The following is a 21,842-nucleotide window of genomic DNA, read 5'->3' as shown; positions in this document are numbered from 1 at the left end:
ACAACCACCTTGTGTCCCTCCCATATCGCCGACGGGGCAACGTCATCGCTGTTGTTCTCACGAAAGTAGTTGGAAATCGTGTCAGTCACTGTCTGAGTTACCACAGCATCGTCTAGTCAGTTTTCATTCAGGCGCCATGTCCATTCCCTGTCCCCCCGATGGAGAAAGTCCACCCGCACAGTCACCGGAGCATGGTCCGACAAAGTGGAAATGACCGCACCAGTCAGGGAGTCTAGGCGAGACTGGTCAACCAGGAGCATGTCGTGTATAGGAGTTGTGGGTCGTTGAATAATAACTGTAGTCCCGCAGGGAGGGATGGAGGAGAAGCCAGTAGTCCCCAAGGCCGTGAGCCTGCAGCAGTCTAAGAAAGCGACGGTGCGCCGCAAACGTATGTGCCGAGCGTCCCGCCGATGTGTCAGTGCGGGGGTCCGCACAGAAATTGAAATCCCCCCCCCAAGGATCAGTTGACCCTCGTGGAACGTGGCCAGAGAATCCAATGTCGATTCAAGGAAGGTCAGTTGTCCCGAGTTCGGGGCATAAAGGGAGGCTAAGGTCAGTGGGCGGCCGAACAGTGTCCCTTTTAGGAAAACGTCCCTACCCTGTGTGTCAGTAAGGGTGTCCGTTGGGACAAAGGGGAAGTCTTTGTGGAGCGCGATAGCGACCCCCCCAGACTTCGGTCGTGGGGAATGGCTGTGGAACCACTGGCTATATAAGTGTGTGGGCAGTCTAGGCATGGATTGGGGGACAAAATGCGTCTCCTGCAAGAATACCACCTGTGCGCCCAGTTTACGCAATTCAAGCCACAACTTACCTCGTTTAAATTGGGAGCTCAGGCCCCGAACGTTATACGTCAGTATCTTCAATGGAGCCATTTATGAACCGTCAGACACAAGGCCCCAGACGCCCAGAGCAGGAGCAGGAGAGAGACCCAACGACACCACCGCCCACTAGACAGCAGACCCTGTAAAGCAGAAACCAAAAGTGCATGACCCATAGACTCAGAACACAGAAAGGGGAGGGGGGAGAGAAGGAACAATAAAACAATCATAGCAACATAACACTGGAGCAGGGTGGCCCAGGAAGACAAAGGGACCACCCACCTCTCCAAAAAAGTGCCTTGACCGACCGGGGCAAACCCCAGCCCCCCCATCCAGGAGGAGTGGGGGGGAAATGGCCACGCCCCCGTCCGCCAACGGCCGAGGCCCCAAAAAAGGGGGGCCAAACTCGGACTCCTACGAGTCCCGAAAACCAGCAAAAACATTTGCAAAAATGGTGGTAAAATGGTAGGGCAGGAGGAGTGGGGGCACCCCGCCAGTCTCTGCTGTGAAGAACAGATCCCAGTCCACCAGTCCCAACAGGAGCCATGAAAAGAGGGGGGGAAGGGGGGAGAAAAAACAAAAAGCAAGCAGTAGTCCGAGGACGGTGAGGAGGAGCCCCACCGTCCTATCCTTGAATACCCTACCGGCAAGCTCCCCAGGCCGCATCCATGCAGGGCATGTTACCACGCCAGGGTTGAAGTCAACGTGGGCGTCCCACCACCAGGGCAACTGTCAGAGTTCCGGGCACAGTTGGCAACACGCAGGGCTGCCAAGTCCTCAAGAATCCGAGTGGGAAGGCCCAGGGCGGGAACGGTTGCGGTTCCCGCCGCGCCGGCGTGCCTGGCCCCATGGTGGAGTGCGGGTCGGCAGAGGCAAGTCAGACGTGGTGCGCCAGTCCGGAATACCCACTTGAGGGAGGTCAAGTTGAGTGAGAAAGTGCGGCAGGTCATCCCGGTTCCTCAGGACATGCTGTTTACCATTCTTGGTAACCGAGAGGCTGAAGGGGAAGCCCCAGCGATAAGGTAAGTCGGTCTCCCGTATAGTCTCTAGCAGAGGTTTTAGGGCTTTGCGTTGCATCAGAGTGTGGCGGAAATTATATCCAGGTACAAGGAAATCTGCGCCCCATCAAAGTCAATGGTCGAGACCCCACGCATATGATACATGATGCGATCTTTCACGGTATACTTGTGGAGCCTGCATATTATGTCTCGGGTCTGTCAGGGTCATCAGAGGTGGGGGCGCAGGGCCCTGTACGCCCGGTCAATTTCAATATGGGCCGGGGCATCCCTCCCAAGGATTTGCTTAAAGACCCCCTGAAGAGTGGGGACAATATCTCTTGCCGCCGTGGCCTCTGGCAATCCCCTGATGTGAATATTCCCTCTGCGGCTTCTATTTTCCATATCATCAAGTTGGTCCAATAGAGTGTCTATGCGCCTGTCCTGCAGTTTATAGCGATCAGAAAGTGCCTGCATTGCGGGGATGATATCTTCCACCCTGGCCTCAACTGATTCCACTCTGTGGCCTAAGTGTGTGGTGTCAGCCTTAACGGCCTCTATCTCCTGGCGCAAGGCCTTCTCAAACCTGTCAGCCAGCCTGTCCAGGTCCGCAGCCATGGGGAGGGATAAGATGTGGGCCCTTAAGTCCCTAGCATCCGCAAGGTCTGCCGCGGCATCAGGGCCCCCCCGGGCAGTAAAGGATTCAGTGGAAGCCGGGGACGGCGGTGCAGTAGTGTCCAGGCGCGGGGAGGGTATAGGAGAGGGCGCGCTTACCGCGGGCTCCCGGAGGTCCAGCGCCATCTTGGATGTAGTAGGCCCAGGCCGGCGGCTGCCAGAGAAGAAGTCTCCGATGGAGCTGGAGCGTGGCTGAGGTGTCCGTTGCGGCTGCGGGGACTGACGCCGCTTCGTAGGCATCCTGGTAGGAACAAGGTGGGGGTCTCCGGTGCTGTGAATGTAGCTTGATGTTGGCGAAGTGCCGGGAGCTCCGCTACAGTGCGACCTCACTCCGCCATGCCGAGACCACGCCCCAGCACGGTTGCTTTTTCAGTGTCCTCTGTAACCATCCTCCCATCATCGTTAATTATGTGTGCAATATGCTCTGCCCTAGTTTTTTTGCTGTTGATATATTTAAAGAATTTCTTTAGGTTCTTTTTACTATCCTCCGCTATTTGTCTCTCAGAGTTGATTTTGGCCATTTTTATTTCGTATTTACTTTTCTTATTTGCCTCATTGTATTGCTCGAAAGCCGATACTGTGCCCTCTGATTTATATTTCTTGAAGGCCATTTTTTTTTCCCTAATACGTTTTTTAACATTACGGTTTAGCCAGCCAGGTTTGGCTTTGTCTCTTCTAAATTTAGTTCCCATAGGAATGCACTGCGAGATGCATTTGTTTAATATGTTCCTAAAGCATTCCCATTTTTCCTCCGTGGTCAGTGTTCCCAGGGTTTGGTCCCAGTTTACCCTTTCCATCATTGAGCACGATTTGGGAAAGTTTGCCCTTCTGAAGTTTAGGGTTCTTATGTTCCCCACTTGCCTTGTTATATTGTTATTTACGCTAAATGTGATCATCCTGTGATCGCTAGAGCCCAGGTTGTCCTGGACTACTACCTCCGAGATTAGGTCTGGGTCATTAGTGATCAATAGATCCAGGACTGCATTTTCTCTAGTAGGAGAATCCACCAACTGAGACATGTAGTTGTCCTGTAAGGTTTCCATGAATAGACGGGCCTTCTGTGAGTGTGTAGTCCCCTCTTCCCAGTCAATGTTGGGATAATTGAAGTCCCCCAATATGATGACTGATCCCAGTTTTTCCACTTTACCCAACAGTGATATAAATTCCAGCTCTACCTCCTCCCTTTAGTTGGGTGGCCTATAGCAAACCCCCACAAATACTTTTCCCTTTTATTCTTCCCTATGGAGTTCTACCCACACAGATTCTAACTCCCATTGACTTGTATGACAAGAGAAGCAGTTCTGATGCAAACATAAGCCTATCAACCCAGACCCTTAGAGGTTACTTTTGCATTTGCACTCTGTCTCCCTTTTTTGCCCGTTAGGTCACTGGCCATTTTTTTTATACACATTGCAGATTTTAAAGATGTGAAATACACCCCTATAGAGTATATTCTGAGCAGTCCCTATATAACTATAAAGATGTTACTTTTATTGTGGCCAGCCTAAGGCACACCTGTGCAACAATCATGCTGTCTAATCAGCATCTTGGTATGCCACACCTGTGAGGTGGATTGATTATCTCGGCAAAGGAGAAGTGCTCACTAACACAGATTTAGACAGATTTGTGAACAATATTTGAGAGAAATAGGCCTTTTGTGTACATAGAAAAAGTCTTAGATCTTTGAGTTCAGCTCATAAAAAAAGGGGGCAAAAACAAAAGTGTTGCTCTTATAATTTTGATCAGTGTAAGTTATAAAAGCTACAAATAAAGTTTTTTGTACAGTAGTGTCAACGTTAAAAAACACTCTTAGGGTAATATGTGAGGGCTTGCTATGGGTAGCATAGATAATTAAATCGATAATTTAAAATATGGTTGTGCTGAGGGGGCGCATGTGTGGCGTGACGCTGGACGGAAGCTTGTAGGTGAAGCTCCGCCTTAGGGGAGAGAGAAAAGTAGATTCCCCGGGGCCAGACCGATCTAAGCTCATTTCTTCCCACACCACCCCCGGAGGGACACCTTGTGCATTCCTTCAGCAAAAAAGATCCGCGGCAAGACATCACAACATTCTCTTACCACATATTTGCTGCGTACCATGGAGATCTCGGGGATGACCAAAGATGGTGCCCATCCTGTGCGGCCTACAGTGATCGCTTCTCCACAACCTGCTCCATCCGACTCTGAGGGGGACCGTGAATACTCACACCAGATCACAAAAGCTGACCTGGATGCAAGCTTGTCACTTATGTATGAAAAATTGGCTGACAAGATACAATCTGAGCTGCATAAATCCACTAATACTCTAACACAGGAAATTGCAGCGCTTGGAGGCCGCACTGATCTCTTGATGATTAGCTCTCCCTGGCACATAGTGATCTCAGGAAAGATTTTGAAATTCTAGCTGAAAATTATAGTATGCTGCAATCTCAGGGAGAGGACCTTGACAATAGAAATCGCAGAAACAACCTGCGCATTAGAGGTCTCCCTGAATCTATTCTGGAATTAGCACCTGCATTATCTAAAATCTTCAAGGATTTAATGCCTGATAAACCTATGTCAACACTCACCTAGGGATGACCGCCTTAAGAAGGCACCTGGACTCCCATCACCGAGCCCAGTGGGAGCAATGCCGTCAGAACACACAAAGCCACACTCCAGGCTCTCACCGTCCAGCCTCTTCTGCTTCTCCTCACAATTGTCCTCCACTCCACCTTCCATCATGCCGTCCTAAAGTTTTTCTGGAAAAAGGCAGGCTTCCGTGGCCCAAATGTTGAAGCATAAAAAAATGATGACACCGCATAACCCTCTTGCCCAACGATTGACCACTGGCTTGTCAGAACTGATAGCCCGCCAACTACTGCCATATTAACTGGTGGACTCGGAGGCCTTTAGAAAATTTGTGGCCATTGGAACACCACAATGGAAGGTCCCAGGAAGGAAATATTTCTCACATAAGGGCATCCCAGAGCTATATGGCCATGTTCAGTGGCAAGTGAGTGTATCTCTGGCACACAGTGTTGGTGCCAAGATACATCTGACCACAGACACGTGGTCTAGCAAACACGGGCAGGGAAGGTATATAACTTTTACTGCTTACTGGGTGAACCTTCTGATGGCCGTCAAGCATATAACCCGTGACACCGGTGTAGATTTGGTTTTACCGCCACGGATTGCATGCAGGCCTGCCTCTTCTTCTCCTCCTCCATCCTCCCTCTCCTCCTCGGCTGACTCCTCCTTTTCCGCTGCTACCATCTCTTCTGCTGCGCCGCCCGAGATCCCCAGAACCTATTCGACATGCCAGGTGAGACGTTGCCATGCTGTGCTGCGTCTGTTGTGCCTGAAAGCCAAGAGCCACACTGGTCCTGCACTCCTTTCAGCTTTGCATTCACAGGCAGATCAATGGCTAACAACGCTCAATTTGACAGTTGGTAAAGTGGTGTGCAACAACGGTGCCAATCTGCTGAGCGTGCTGAAACAGGGCAAAATAACACACGTGCCATGCATGGCACATGTCCTGAACTTGGTCGTGCAGCGATTCGTTGTCAAATACCCTGGGGTCCAGGACGTCTTGTGGCAGGCCAGGAAAATCTCGGGCCATTTCAGAAGATCTTACACAGCCATGGCTCGCCTTGCTGACATTCAGCGGTGACACAACCTGCCCGTCAGATGTCTTATTTGTGACTGCCCAACGCAATGGAACTCAACCTTGTATATGGTTGATAGGCTGCTCCAGGAGAAACGTGCAGTTAATGACTACCTGTGCAAACTCTGCGGCAGGACAGGTTCTGGGGAGCTTGGTTTTTTTTCACCGCGCCAGTGGCTACTCATGCGGGACGCATGCAGACTTCTGCGTCCATGAGATCACCAAACTGGTCAGTCGCAGCCAGGGCCGCTGATAGGGCAGTACAACCAGCCCTGTTGTACCGGGCCCGGGCTCTATCAGTCCAGCAGGGGGGCCCGGGCAGCTTTACAGTTGTTTCTCCTAAATAAATTAAAAGGTTTTTTATAAACCATACCTTCTTCAATTTGTTTGTTTGTTGAGGGTAATTTCCTGGGCCCCCTCGGGTTAACATTAGGGGCCCAGGAGATGCCAGCACTGAGCAGAGGAGGGACTTTTTTTCCTTTTTCGGGGCGCAGGCAGACAAGCTTATGTGCTGCCATATAGTTCCGGTCACGGCCATCCACTGCCTATGTTTTCACTGGCGGAGTGATATTTTTCTACACTGCTCCCTCAGTAAGTTCCACGAACAGAGGAAGAGACTGATGTGAGGTGGGCTGGAGGCTGAGAGGGCACTGCAGGCTTAATCCGATGGCTGGGGGAGGTGCACAGCCTCACACACTGACTACTAAGGAAGGAAGGTACACTCCATGACTCCCCACTGTGTGCCTACCATCATTATGACGATCAGATCACAGCAGCTGCTCTGTCACAGTGTCACATTGCTGTTGGGTGCTGATTTTGTTAACTTTATGGCTGTACTGTGATACAGATTATAAGACAGTACAGCCATAACAGAATCAGCAACCAACAGTGACACTGTGACAGAGCAACAGAGCAGCTGCTGTGCTCTGATCATTATAATGATGGTAATCATAAGCATTAGAATGCTTGCTTACATTTCTGTTTGGAGGGCAGTAAATGGCTGAGCTGTGTTTTTAAGACCCCCAACAACTCCCCATAAGAAATATTTGCCCAAGCTTTCCACTTAGATCCACCAGTCAATTTTTTGTGCAGACCTCTATGTAGGTCTACAGAAATCCACATACACCACACAGTGGATAGGGGTGGACTGATGATGGCTCTATGGATGGACAGATTAAAATGGAAATGTGTCCATTTACATCAGGCTATGTTTCATCTGTCAGACAAGGACTCCTGTCTGTTTACATCCACCTACCTCTGGATATGTCCAGTTCCCAAAAAAATAATGGAAAAGGACTGCATCCTTGTCTATTTTTCCAGACCTAAGCATGACAGATCAAACATAGCCTGATGTAAATGGACACATTTCCATTTACATCTTTCCATCCATAGAGCCATCACCAGTCCACCCCTATCCACTGTGTGGTATACGCGGGCATAGACTGAACTGGCACAGATATTTTAACACTGACATCTATGCCGAGAAGCTCCATTTCAGCAGGGAATCCATTCACGGATCCCTTGCTAAGCAGATGTTTCAAAGAGCCCTTATGCTGGAAAGGTAGCGGGATGGAAAGTACATATGTCACAACTGCAAAGCTTTTTGCACAGCATGTTGCCTACTGGCCACTATCCTATTCAACTGTTATCAGGATTTTGAAGTGGTTAAAACAGGTGCTGAAGAGGTGATACAATGCCTCCTCCCACCAGCCAAATGCTCTCTGAAGAGAGATCTAAATGCAGATCACTCTTCAAAGAGCAATGCTAGTGTGAAATATCTCATAAAGATTTTAAATAATTATAATTGCATGCTTCAGCTGATTTAAAGGCATCATAGATGTACTTTATGGCTTCAAGGATAAGTTCACCTTTTAAAAAAAATAATTAATGCACATTTTTTTGCAGTTAAAAAAATGTGCATTTATTTTTTTTTCTTTTGGAGCCTGTAAAGCATTGCACCAGCAATCAGCAGATCCCTGGTGCCATGTAGGTCTTCTTCAGATCGTCAGTATATCTGTGTACCTGTACATCCCGTATGGGCTTGCAGATACACTGACAGGAAAAAATCAAAGAAATACCACGGTGCTCCACAGCACCATTGTAGTTCTTTGAGAACTACAATGGCGGGGGGAGAGGCGGCTGCAGGATTTGGAACATGTTACATGTTCTACCCAAAATCGGGTGGTCAGGGTCAACCTATGCTTTAAAGAAAATCTACAGTATGCCTTAAAGTCAGCTGCAGCATTCTCATTAAAAAGGGATGATCTCAAAAAAAAAAAAAAAAGGGATGATCTCAGGTGTCTTTGAACACTAGTCTAATCAAATTTATAACAGGCAGGAGAAAAATAAATATCACTTGAGGACCAAGGCTGCATTTTGTTGAGGTAGGTGGGGTCAGGGTGGGGCCCGCTGAGGTGGTCGGGGTGGGGCCCGCTGAGGTGGGAGGGGTCAGGGGCCCGCTTAGGTAGGCTGTACAGGGCCCCGTGATTTCTAACAGCGGCCCTGGTCGCAGCCAGGGCGCCATCAGTGACATCGTACCTTACGCCTTCTTTCTGGAGCGTGCATTGCGTCATGTCATTGATCAAGCCGTTGAGGAGCAGGAGCAGGAAGATGAGGAAGTCGCAATGCTGGATGAATTCCCGGGGGGGCTACTCCATATGAAACAAGTCAACAACTGGAGTCTGAAGAGGAGTCAGAGGAGGATGGTGCTGGGGCAGATGAGGAGGAGCAAGAAGAGCATGCTTTAAACCTTTCTGGGATCCCTGGTGTTGTCCGTGAATGGGGGGGAGGAGAACGAGGACGACAATTTCGTGGATGATGAGCAGGAGCCAGGCCACTACACCGCGTCCAGTTTAGTGGTAATGGGGGCCTTTATGCTGCAGTGTTTTAGGAGGGAGCATAAAGGGCAAGGACCTGTACTGGGTGGCAACATACTTAGACCCCCGGTACAAACAAAAAATGGCGGAAATGTTACCACCATTACAGAGGGCTGTCAGAATGCAGCACTTCCAGAAACAGTTGCGAGTAGCAATCCAACAGCACCTGCAAGAAGAGTGCGGTTTGAAGATGTGTTGGTCACTTCTGATAGGAGACCCATCTACAGCTGTCCTCCGGATCCAGCATCAGTGAACGCCTAGACCGACAGGTGTCCGACTTCATCGGGTTAACAGCCGATGTGGACGCTCTGAGAAGTGATGAACCCCTGGACTACTCGGTGGGCAGGCTTGACCTCTGGCCAGAGCTTGCAGAATTTGCAGTGGAACTGTTGGCTTGCCCCTCATCCAGTGTCCTGTCCGAAAGGACGTTCAGCGCAGCAGGGGGGTTCGTGACCGATAAGCGCACTTGCCTAGCTCACAGCAGTGTTGACTACCTCATATTTATAAAAATGAATGAGGCATGGATCTCGGAGGAATTCAACACATGTGACCAGTAGACCATGTTTGATTCAAATTCCTCATGACAGCCCACAAATATTCGCCACCACCCATAACAATTCATGGTCCCTGTCTTAGGCAAATACAGCGGCATAAAAGGACTTTTATGTCCGTTGAATGCCTAATTTTTGGGGCCTTTAATGGCCGACACTTATTTATCCTGTGCATGCCTAATGTAACTCCAGCCACCGAATACAAAGTTCATTGCTGTCAGGTGAATACCTGTGGGCTAATTTTTGGGGCCCGTACTGGCCGACATTTACTTCTGTATCCTGTGAATGGCTAATGTACCTCCAGCTACCGAATACAAAGTTCATTGCTGTCAGGTGAACGCCTGTGGGCTAATCTTTGGGGCCTGTACTGGCCGACACTTACTTCTGTATCCTGTGAATGCCTAATGTATCTCCAGCCACCGAATACAAAGTTCTTTGCTGTAAGGTTAACGTCTGTGGGCTAATTTTTGGGGCTTGTGCTGGCCAACACTTACTTCTGTATCCTGTGAATGCCTACTTTTTCACACTGGAATTGAAAAGCAATGGGTCTGTAAATGTTCCGCTAAATTGTGGAACAGATGCAGACCCATTTTACAGACGTGTGAATGGACCCTATATGTATTTGACATGTATTTACCGGCTGCTGTCAGTTCTGGCTGATTTAGAAAAAAAAAATAAAAATTTTGGCTGAAAAAAAAATGTTTTATGGCAACTTTTCCAATAGCAAAACTTCTGATATGTCAGTGTCCATGTTGTGGGACTATGTGTGCACAGCTAGTAAGTATTTTGTGGCTGCAAATATGACCTGGAGGTTTTTTAATGTTCGCCTGCCATTAAAGTGAATGGGGTCCGCTGCGAACTTGCGGTTCGCGAACATTTGAGAAAGTTCGCGGATGGCGTTCGCGAACCGCCCCCCCTGATGTTCACCCATCACTACTAATAATGTTGTCGTGGATCAAAATTGAAAAAGGGACCAATATGCGTCCTCTAAGGGGTATGATGGAAGTCCTTATATCATATGGCAGTATAGACCAGGGACAGGTGTAATCATGGAGCTGGGTCAGCGGCTATCAAATGGAGTGGCTTTATTAAGTGTAGGTAGCCACACGGTAGTGGGTCAGCTGGGATGGAGAGGAGGGGGGCGGAGAGGTGGTCAGTGACCTGAAGTGTCAAAACAGTCCGGTGCGGCATAAGCATGGCCCAATAAGGACCTAAGTCTCTCTTACGAACCCCTGGGATCTCACCCGATCATCGTACTTCACATCCCTATAGACCCGTCACCACCGATGCAGGCTGTGAAGCTATATCGTTATCACCGCCTATTGTACTAAGAGTCCATACAGGGAACGCCGTCCCTCCGTGCCGCGTCACCTCCTACACGCAACCCGGAAGCTTAACCCGGAATTGGAAAGCCGGTGTCCGCAGAGATGGTCGGCTCAGGCAAGGCAGTGAGTGGGTAGAGCGGGCCCAGTCGATTGTGGAGGGGGAGGTCATGGCCCAGAAAAATCAAAAAGATATATAGGCACCTTCCCCCATATGGTATAGATATGTGAAAAAAAGAGGGGGGGTTACAGATCGACCGATTCAGTAGAACTGTACCAAGGGGAATTTAAATGTGCCTCTAAGATACTTGTATATGCGTATATACCAAGGAAGAAAGAAAAAAACTGATTGTAAAAAAATATTACAACATTTTTATTAAATTATGACAACATATAAATTACATATAGTGATATTAAAATCTACAAAATATGATCAAAATAGATAATTATATATGAATTATCCCTTAGAGAGTAAACAATGGTGCATAGCCGTTGCTGGAACAAGAGCGGGCCCAGAGCGTGACGTCAACGTGTTTCGCGTGCATGACGCACGCTTCATAAGGACGTTAATACTCCATCTTTATACCCATGGGCTTAAACACTGGCCACACCTGGGTCAGATCACATCAATTGCGGACATCATCACAGAGCCATCTTGTGGTTAATCATGGGTAGTGCAAAGTAAATAACACATTAAATCAATGGAACAAAGTACCTATATAAAAAACATCGCCTCAGCTTCAAGTCACATTTGGACAAGCAATAGCTCTATCAGTTAGATCAAAGCCAGAAGGGGACAGTCAGTGCCTAAACATACAGTATTGTTAGAAATGTATATAATTGGCACAGTTTCGATCAACAATAGCAGGATCCCCGCTTATCAAACAGATTTGGAAATACAGTCAGCAAACTACGAATAGCATAGAGGGGCTTCAAGATATAGCGAATAAGCTGGGGAACTCAACCTAAAGATTAAAGGATTCACATTTAGGAATATTCCAGTTAGGGGACAAGCCTCTCAAGATATAAAAGCGACCTCACAATTTCTATTATGTATGCTGGCTAATTTAAATAGGGCTCTCAGTTCCTTAGAAAAGGTCAAATGACAAAGTGGTAGGTACTGATCACTGAAGATGTAGAGGAAACAGTTTGGTTTTCTAGAAATTAAAAATTATTAATTAACCAACATCCAGTGAATCTACTATTAGTGTCAGGGTTCCAGAAAAATTTTTAGACTCATTTCCGTGTTTAGTCCCGCCGGTACTAATGTATTTAGCCTAAATATCCAGGCCTTCTCTTTCCTGGGAACTATTTTGTCATAGTAGCCACATCTAGGGGGGAGATTTAATGGCCAGAACCCTTTAAATTTCAATCCTTTAGTGCCCCCTCTGTGTTTGTCCGTGAAATGTAGCCCTATCGGGGTCTCTTCCTTGAGGCATATACTTTTTAGATGCTCCCCAACTCTTACCCGCAACTGTCTTTTGGTCTTCCCAATGTATATTTTCTGGCAGGGGCATTCGATTGCATAGAGAAGACGGGTAGTGGCACAATTTATAAATTGATGTATTTTATATTTGGTGGATCTTTTGGTGGATCACATTAGTTTTTTCCACGAATTCGCAGATACCGCAGTGGCCACAGGGAAACATACCTCTGAGAGCCGGGAGGTCAGTGAGCCAGTTCCTGTTAGCTTTTTTCTTGAATTCTGAATGGACCAACAGGTCACCCAGGTTAGTTGCCCTTTTCGCCACCATTTGGGGTTTAGGGCCAACTGTGCCAGTGGCTTTCCAGTACCTTATGTACCTCCTGCCACTGGCTTCCATATTTTGTTGTCAACCTCGGGGAGATCTTAGAATTATCTCCAGTGATGATTTTGGGGGCTAGGAGTTCACCCCTGGTTTTCTGACTTGCCTTTCGTTTTGCCCTTCTAAGTGTACGGTGTGAGTAGCCCCATTCCCTAAACCGTTGGTACAGTTTTTTAGCTTCCTTCAAATATTCACCGTAGTTGGAACAGTTCCTCTTTATCCTGATGAACTGTCCAACTGGGATACCCTTTTTAAGAGGTTTGGGGTGATGGCTATCCGCCCTGAGGAGGGTATTAGCAGCCGTACTTTTTCTGAAGGTCGTAGTAGAGAGCCGATCTCCCTCTAACCGGATAGTTAGATCCAGGAAGGAAATTTGCAATGGATCCACAATAGATGTAAGGTGAATGTTCCTACAATTTAGATTTAATTCTCCCATAAATTGCTCAAGTTCAACTTTGGTACCACGCCATACTATAAGTATGTCATCAATGTACCTCAGCCGACATGGCTGAGGTACATGGAGGAAGCATACACTATCTCCTCCTCCCAAAGGCAGAGATGGAGACAGGCATATGAGGGAGTCCATGGGGCACCCATGGCGGTGCCTCTGATTTGCTGGTAGTATTTACCCAGGAATTAAAAAAAAGTTGTTATTTAGAGCAAGATACAAGGTCTCTAGTAGGAATTCATTCTGCAGCCCACACTTTGGGAATTTCATATCAAGAAAGTGATACACCGCCAACATACCCCACTCGTTGGGTATTGACGTGTATAAGGACTCCACGTCAATACCCACAAGGAGAACTTCCCCCGCAAATTGTAACCCACTGATCTTATTTAATACATGTCCAGTATCTCACATGCGAGGGCAAAGCCACCACTAATTCTTTTATAAATGAGTCAAGGTATTGGCCTAATTTTCCAAGGGGCCCCCCAACTGCAGAGACTATGGGCCTCCTCAGAGGATTTCTAAGATCTTTATGAATTTTGGGTATTATGTAGAAGGTTGGGACATTATCCTTATTCACCATTAGAAATCTTTCCTCCTTCTTAGTGAGTCAAAAAGGTATTCAACCATTTATTGTCACCAAACTTCGGCATCGCCGTAGATTTAATGACAATATGGGATTTCCTACTCTGGTCTACACTTATATTTTGTTCCTCATCCTCGGAAATAGGCCCCCCTTCCTCCAGGAGAGAGTTCAAGATGTCCAAGGCTTCCAAGTCCTCCAGGTTGGTCACCTGAGGTTCCGCTACTCCCTTATCATCCACGGAGTGAAGTAATCTATAATATACCTTCCTGAGGTATAGGCATAGGTCTTTATAGACCTCAAAATGGTCCATTCTCTCCATGGGTGAAAAGGATAGCCCTTTCTGGAGGAGCTTAATATGTCCCGCATTCAGGTAAATTCAGGGAATTCAGATAGGTTTATCATTTTTTGATCACTAGGTTGAGTAGGAACCGTGAATGTACTAGGGTCTAAAATAGATCCTTCCATATTGTGTTCCATTATTACTGATTTCTCGTCCTGATCCTTTGTTCCCTGCTGGATATTGGAGTTCCTTCCTTTTCTTTTTCTCTTCCTCCTCCTTTTCCTCTTTCAAAATTCTTTTTCAGGATACCCTTGGGGGCAGGGGGGGACGTTATTTCTTCCGAAGTATCCCTTCCTAAAAAAGTCACTGACTTTTCATCGTCATCACTTGCTGATTGTATAGACTCATTATATGACCGACTTCTAGATGTACCTCCTCTTCTCCATGATCTACTTCTCCTGTTTAGGGGTTAAATCAAAAATCTCGCCTTTGGACCAATCGTCTAAGTCCCCATGGAACTTGGATTGCTTGGTATTTTTTAGCCCTTTTTGTTTTGGGCCCTATCAACCTCTTTTCTAAGCTGTTCGCTATATTTTTCAAATTACCGTATTCTGATTCTTTGAAGGGCTCTAGCTTCTCTTTTGTTAAACTGATTTCCTCCTGTAACAGATCTAGTTGTACCTTTTCCTCTTCAACTATGAGTTTCATTATTTCTATACCATGAATAATGCAACTTGCTCTCCATTTTTCCAAGGATCTTATTATTAGGCATTTATGTTCCCTAAATAGGGATTTCAGGTTATCTCATGCAGTCTCAGAAACTTGGAGTTTTTATCGAACGCTGCTTTGATCTCAGCATTTAAGCTATCACCAAGTACATATGCCATTGCTCTAAAACTGTGACCGAATCTCAGGCTATGCACACTACACCATTAAAACTGCTACAAGCAGCAGGTCCACAGGTCTGTCAATCACTACCAGTAAAGGAAGGATCCCTAGAAACTGAAGGCTGATTCAATCGGAATCAGAAAGATAATACAATAAAAATAAAAAAAATAAAAAGTATCCAGGGATACTAATCCCCCAGAACACTGAACATCCCAGCTGACCCACTACCGTGTGACTGCCTGCACTCAATAGAGCCACTCCATCTGATAGCCGCTGACCCAGCTCCTTGATTCCACCTATCCCTGGTCTATACTGCCATCATACCCCTTAGAAGATGCATATTGGTCCCTTTTTCAATTTTGATCCATGACAACATTATTAGCACATTACTCCGAGGCATCGCGAAGATCTATATGGCGTCATAGCCACTGGATGTTTTATCCAACAATTTAGACATATGCAGTCTTCCATCTATTGTACCATGGACTCATAAGTGCTTACCTAAGAGGCACAGTGATTACTTGTATTTTTTTGCCTGATGTCAAGATTACTGATCAGCATGAACCGATCATCTTTATTTTTGTTGCCATGGATGTTTATATAGTATCAAGAAACTGTCCATAATCCGCATTACACTGAGACCTCGGCAGATATTGGCTTATTCTGCACCAATACTCCATTTCCATTATGCAGGATAGATATCTGTATGCTAAAAGGTCTTCCTGCTAGGATATTGAAGGGGTTTGGTGAGCTAGGCATGGGGTGGATGGAATTGGGCCCATTTGATGTGTGTGTGAGCTTGTGTGGTTTTGCTGCAGCAGCAAGTCTACAAGTCATCTCAGTTTGCTGTATATTTTTAGCAAGTTTTCTAAGATTTGTCTTTAATTGCACTATCAATAAAAGGTTTTTTGCATTTGTCACTTTAATACCAGAGTTGATCCTCTTTTTTGCAACCATTTCTGGGGGGATTACTTTGTAACCCTCATCTCCTTTCTTTGTGTGCATCCTTCCAGGCAGTCATGTAATAATTAGAATCCTTTCTCTTCCTCTGAGGGTTCTCAATATTGCATAGAACAGTGCTCACATTATGACATCTAACCACTGTTCTCTGCAGCATTTTCCTATGAGCCCAGACTACGTGCTGACACATCCCGAGGGGCTCACAGGAAGTGGTGGAATGACATTGCTGTCAATAAACTTGGAAGAGGACTAGTAGGAAGAGGTTGAAGCAGAGTGTCTGCAATGGCCAAAGCTGAAAAGAAAATGAGTACTGCAGCAAAAACTACATTTTTTAGAAGGTATTTGGTGGCTTATTTTACATTTATTTATTAAAGCTTGAGTTGAGATTTTATTTTTCTTTTCAATTATTTTGCATTATTTCATTTTACCACCATTACCCTCAGGCCAATGGAGGTGGCAGATGCACTTTATGCATACAACACTGCCTCCATTGCACATTAGAGATAGTGACTTTACTATTGTCATGAGTGGGCTATAAAAAAACTCAGAAGAATACTCCCGTCAGGTCGCTTAGAAAACCCTGATTGGGAATACAGAATTCCAGAATACAATGTAGCAGGTGCTATTTAGACACAAAAGGTTTTCTAAATATGACAACCTGCAGAGAAGTAGCTATGAGAAACCTTATTATAAGAGCAAAGACAATAGTATTGCCAACAAATTAAAAACAGTACAATACAAGAAATTATTTTGTGAATCAGATGACCAATGTGAATCATTGCAAACTATTATAAATTGTGCCTATAATAAGTTACCTCATGGTCAGTAAAATGTAGCTGATGACAAATCGGTTTCACCAAGTTCTTAAAATCTAGTTCATCATCAGTGATTTCATCAAGAAAATCTTTAATCTGGAAAAAGAAAGTATTAGTCATCAATGTGGTTACATCCATGAAAAATAAATAAAGAATACATATTTATATACCATAAACATATTGTATTGCTAGGGCATTTTTTACATTTACTGATATTGGATGTTAGTAATACAGTATATTTGAAAATGTACCAAAATTGACTACCCTGTCACTGCATGGTCAATTTCCACTATTTCCCTTCGCCGCATATGTTTCTGGCATTTGTTGAATGTATTATGACTTATCTTTCTAATCTTTGTAACATCACTTTCACTGTTGAGCACTGGCAAATTTTTACAATGTAAAAATAAACTTTTTGAACTTTTATAAATTTTAGACAGTACCAGAAGTGTTGGGGCTGATGGTTGTCTGATATTTGGAAATATATATTGCTCTTCTATTGATCTTTACATTCCATGAAGTACCATCAGTACCTTGTACTGAACATCCAATGCAATCCTTTTTTTTTCAGAAAAAAGTTTTTATTGAATTTTTCACACAAGAAAAAAAAAGAAAAGGAGGTAGACTCGGTTCACATTGGTGCGATGCGGGAAGCCCTACGAATCCACTGCGGGTTTCCGCATTGCACCCGACTTGCAGGCAGTTCACACAATATGCGAACCGCTGGGAGTGTCAATACAAAGTTAATGACACTCCCAGACTGGTTCGCATATCGCAGTGTGAACTGTCAATTCGGACAGAAATCGGATCGCGTAGGTGTGAACACCTATGCAATCCAATTCTGGTGTGGACCAAAAAAAACGGTCCTGCATGAGTTTGGTCTGAATGCGATGCAAATTCAACTTCTACTACATCTACTTTTCTATGAGATCTTGCTCGCAATCAGTTTATATTTATTATTCCCACGTGAGTGGGCTATGATTATATTATGTATCTAATGTTTCTTCACATGTACTGCTCTAACTAGGATATATAACTTATATATACAATCTGTGATTGATATTATCTGTACTGCTTTAACTATGATGTATAATCTATGTTTATAATCTGTGATTGATGTCATTTTATTAAACATCAGTTTTTATACATGATATTCTGCTTTTGGTAGATATTACTTATTTGGCACATGATATCAAGTAGTATTAGTGATACGCCTCATACCAAGTCCCAAAGCCCCCCCTCTCTTTCATACGAATAGGGATGGAGGCACATGGCATCATGTGCCTCATACTAAGTCCAAAACTCTTCTTTTTCTGCATTATGGACTGTTTGGTCAACAGTATCCATTCACCTTCCTAATCTACTTACAGCTAACTACCTGGAGTTTAGAATTTTAGTCCTGATTGTTTGACAGGAGACTAAGTAATTAATTTTAAACTATACCAACCCAAGCTATATAAATGGTTATTTTCCTTTTTCTCATCCAGGCAAATACCACACCTCGATCCATCTGTATTATAATTGCTGATTGTTATCATCTGCCCTCGACTCAGTAATTAGACACCCCCTTATGTTTGTCTACTTAATTACACAAGTATGAAAGCATTTGGCTTTAGTTTTAATCTTACCTATACACTTTGGGGCATAACCCAATATCCCTATTTGATGTATTCATCCACAATAGCTTGGTCTTTTTGTGCCTCCTGTTGTCACAACATACCTCACGGTCCCATCCATCTTTTCTGGACATGGTCTTGTCCAAGTACCACTCCATTTGGGTAAGCTTTTGATGATCCGACATATAGAATAAATTACGTATATCATAGCAATGTACTGTATATGATTGATGAGTGTAAACACATTTATTACATAGTTTTAAAACATTTTTGTTTAATTATGCTTGCTTTTTTAGTTAAAAAAACAGTAACTTTTCAAGCAATTCATGTATTTTTCATGTATGTTTGTTTCTGTATATTAGATTAAAGAGTTCTCTAATTATTTATTTTAAACAGTCCTAAAACAGGATTCATTGTTTCATTTTTTTTTCTTGTATTTTAATTCACATGGATGTCGAAAGTGGCAGGTGGGGGTCGGGAGGAGACAGCCTAACAGCAGGGCCATGATTTCTTTTTGGTCAGGGTGTCATGGCTGCCAGGTGTGTCTACTGAGAGGGGAGTATCCCCACTGGCTCTATGAGAGGCTTCTCATTGGGCAGTGGAGGAAACCCTAATCAGGGACACATTCAGGCTTGTATCTACCCCAAAAGGCAGATTCTGCCGCAGAGGATTCTGGGAGTGGGTAAACGTTTGAGGGGAGTGCATGACTTAGCATCTTTGGCAGGAAGCAGAGTCCCAGGAGGGAGAGTATGGCTGTCTCTTCTCCTGTCAGAGGAAGCGGCTGTCTCGGGGTGCTGCCTGAGAATCCAGAGAGTGCTGGGCTGAGCTGCAGAGGGATCCGGTGAGTCGAAAACCAGCGGAGAGAGAGAGATAGGGGTCCAGTTCCAGGAAAGCCTATAAAGATTGTGAGTACTGTGGATTGCCCCTGGGGGTCTGCCTAGTGTCAGAGGGGACCACTCCGGAGAAGGTTCTAGGGATCCAGGAGCTAGCTGTAAAGAGGGTGCCTGGTCAGAGGACCCTGAAGTATTAGCGGGGGTACCTAGTCAGAGGGCCCTGAAGTATTAGAGGGGGTACCTAGCGAGAAGACCCTGAAGTATTAAAGGGGGCACCTGCAGTTGGGCCCTGAAGAGTCGGTGTGTACAGTACAGTGTGTGCAGAGCAAGGTACACAGTGTTAAGAGTTGTAGTAGCACAAGTTATGGCAAGGAGCTACCTCAGTCAGTGAAAGGCTGAAGGGAGCTGTTCAGTGACTTTTGAGCTAAAGCAGTGTCAGGAGTCAAGTATTCTACAGTTCTGGATCTTCTGAGTTAACAGTCCAGTTAAAGTCGAGAATTCAGCACAATTTCAGTATCACAGCATTTATAAGCGCCAGGAAGTGCTGGCCGGCATTCAGCTGGCGTTAAGACAGCGCCAGCGGGCATTTTTCTGTTTATAATGTCCCAGTTCAAGCCTAGTTGAGCCAGAGGAGTATGCCACTCATTCCCTTCTCCCATCCCCAATATACAATAAAACAAACCAACCAAAGATGCCGGAATGGTCATTGTCTCAGTTCTCTCACCTGGGTTCACAGTTCAAATGTGCTGAAAGTGTTACCGGTAACAATGGCAGACCTACATTAGGCTCAAAGCCTGGAAAACCTGCTACAAACATATTATTCTCTCCTATGTAATTGCTAATATCTTCAATAAAAAAAATTTTTAAAGACAAAAAAAATTAAAAAATCATCAGCATGCAAAGCAAGCCCTGTGCCTAAGTACTTACTACTTCGGGTAAATATTCAAACTGTTCTTCTTTTACCATTTTGACCGTTGGATTTCCTATAATGTCCTATATAAAAAAAAAAAAGAGGAAATGTCTATCTAGCATTTTATACGTACGTATATGGATGCAAACAACTGTTCAACATTTGATGTCAGATAAATGAATAAGTAGTCTACCTACTTGACATTTACATAGCTATTACCCTAGACGTAGACAACATAGGCAATACAATGTATATTGATTTGAAAATTAAAGAAACTTAAAGGAAATATTCCTACATTAAATATTAGCAAGTTTGTGCATAGGTCGTTCACTGTTTTGACATAAAATATTTGTTTACCTGGATTTTTTCTTCTTATATCATCTCTATGTCTCAGACTATGGTGACACATTTGGTAAGATTGTTACCCTCTCCCTTTCAACTGGAATGTTTTTCTTTGGCTCAATACTTATCAAAACATGAATTGACTGTTCCTTTATCTAAAGCTACTGTTCTGCACAACATGTTGCTGTAAGTTCTATGAGCAAAATGTGTGTAATATAAATACTTCAAAGAAACACAGATTTTCCACTCCTGAGAAGTGTATGAACCTAAAGGTTTAAAGGTGCTATTTATATAATTTTTTAGAACCCAAATGAAGAAATATACAGCAGGCCTGGACTGGCTATAGGGCACATCGGTGGGCCGGGCTGTCAGGGCCGCATGTCATTCTGGCTCCCGACTCCCTAGGCAGCGGTTTAGGCTGGCGCAGCTCTCCCGGCCTCTCTGTGGCAGCCTCCGCGGAGAGGGCTGCATATCCTTCTGGCAGTCCCACTCTCAAGGCAGCTGGGCTGCTCTTTGGTCTGGCGCTGCTCACCCAGCTTTACCGTGGCCGGCCTCCTATTCAGTTCAGGGCCAGGCTGTCAGAGCCAAGGGGTGGGATATTAGGTGTCAGGTGACCGTAAAGGGGGAGGGGCTGGAGGAGACCCCTTCAGCCTCATGTCGGGAAAAGTTTTTCTGCACCTGCAGACACCAGGGCCTGGACTGCTGACAAATTAAGTTCCACTATGCCAGCCTATTTTTCTACAGGATTCCTGATAATAGAATGCTTTTACACAATGTGAGTAAGGTGTCCTGCAAGTGTATATATAATTTTTTTAACACTGCACTGAATTTACCCAGCCTGTACTAAATATACCACAATTACAAACACACACAATATTATATACCGTATATATATATATATATATATATGTGTGTATGTATATTAGAGCTGCACGATTCTGGCCAAAATGAGAATCACGATTTTTTAGCTTGGAATAAGGATCACGATTCTCTCACGATTCTCTGTGTAACAAAAAAAAATTGGGATAACTTTACTGTTACGTTTTTTTTTTTTATTCATTAAAGTTTATTAATTGCGTTTGAAAGACTGCTGCGCAAATACAGTGTGACATAAAATATTACAACAATCGCCATTTTATTCTGTAGGGTCTCTGCTAAAAAAATATATAAAATGTTTGGGGGTTCTAAGTACTTTTCTAGCAAAAAAAAATGATTTTAACTTGCAAGCAACAAGTGTCAGAGAAAGGTCTAGTCTTTAAGAGGTTAAACTTCCTTTCTCCCTGGCAGAGGGAAGGAAAAGATACAATGTAATCATTTTGTTTATAGTTACTGGGAGACTTAATGCTGATAGGCGTTTTGCGGGAGGAAAGATACAATGTAATCATTTTGTTTATAGTTACTGGGAGTTTTCCACAGCTGTTTTCTCTGCTCCCTCAGCTATGCAAAGAATCGAGAATATGTCAGGTTTAGATCGTCAGG

The 21,842-nt window shown here is 44.8% G+C and overlaps 1 protein-coding gene across 1 annotated transcript in view; it reads right to left on the bottom strand.

The window, feature by feature from the left end:
- The window catches only part of LOC309549493 (uncharacterized protein), a gene marked incomplete at its 5' end in the record, with an annotated part of 245,888 nt that overhangs the window by 174,278 nt on the left and 49,768 nt on the right, over positions 1-21,842 (bottom strand). The window contains 2 exons of the mRNA XM_082249823.1: positions 16,663-16,758; positions 20,039-20,104. Of these exons, the coding sequence (XP_082105949.1) occupies positions 16,663-16,758; positions 20,039-20,104 (162 nt within the window). The remainder of the gene's footprint in view (positions 1-16,662; positions 16,759-20,038; positions 20,105-21,842) is intronic.

Source organism: Pelophylax lessonae (assembly GCF_965119305.1).
Source record: "Pelophylax lessonae genome assembly, chromosome: 1".
Lineage (NCBI taxonomy): Eukaryota > Metazoa > Chordata > Amphibia > Anura > Ranidae > Pelophylax > Pelophylax lessonae.
The sequence above is the reverse complement of the archived record's forward strand: the minus strand, read 5'-3'. Positions and strand labels throughout refer to the sequence as shown.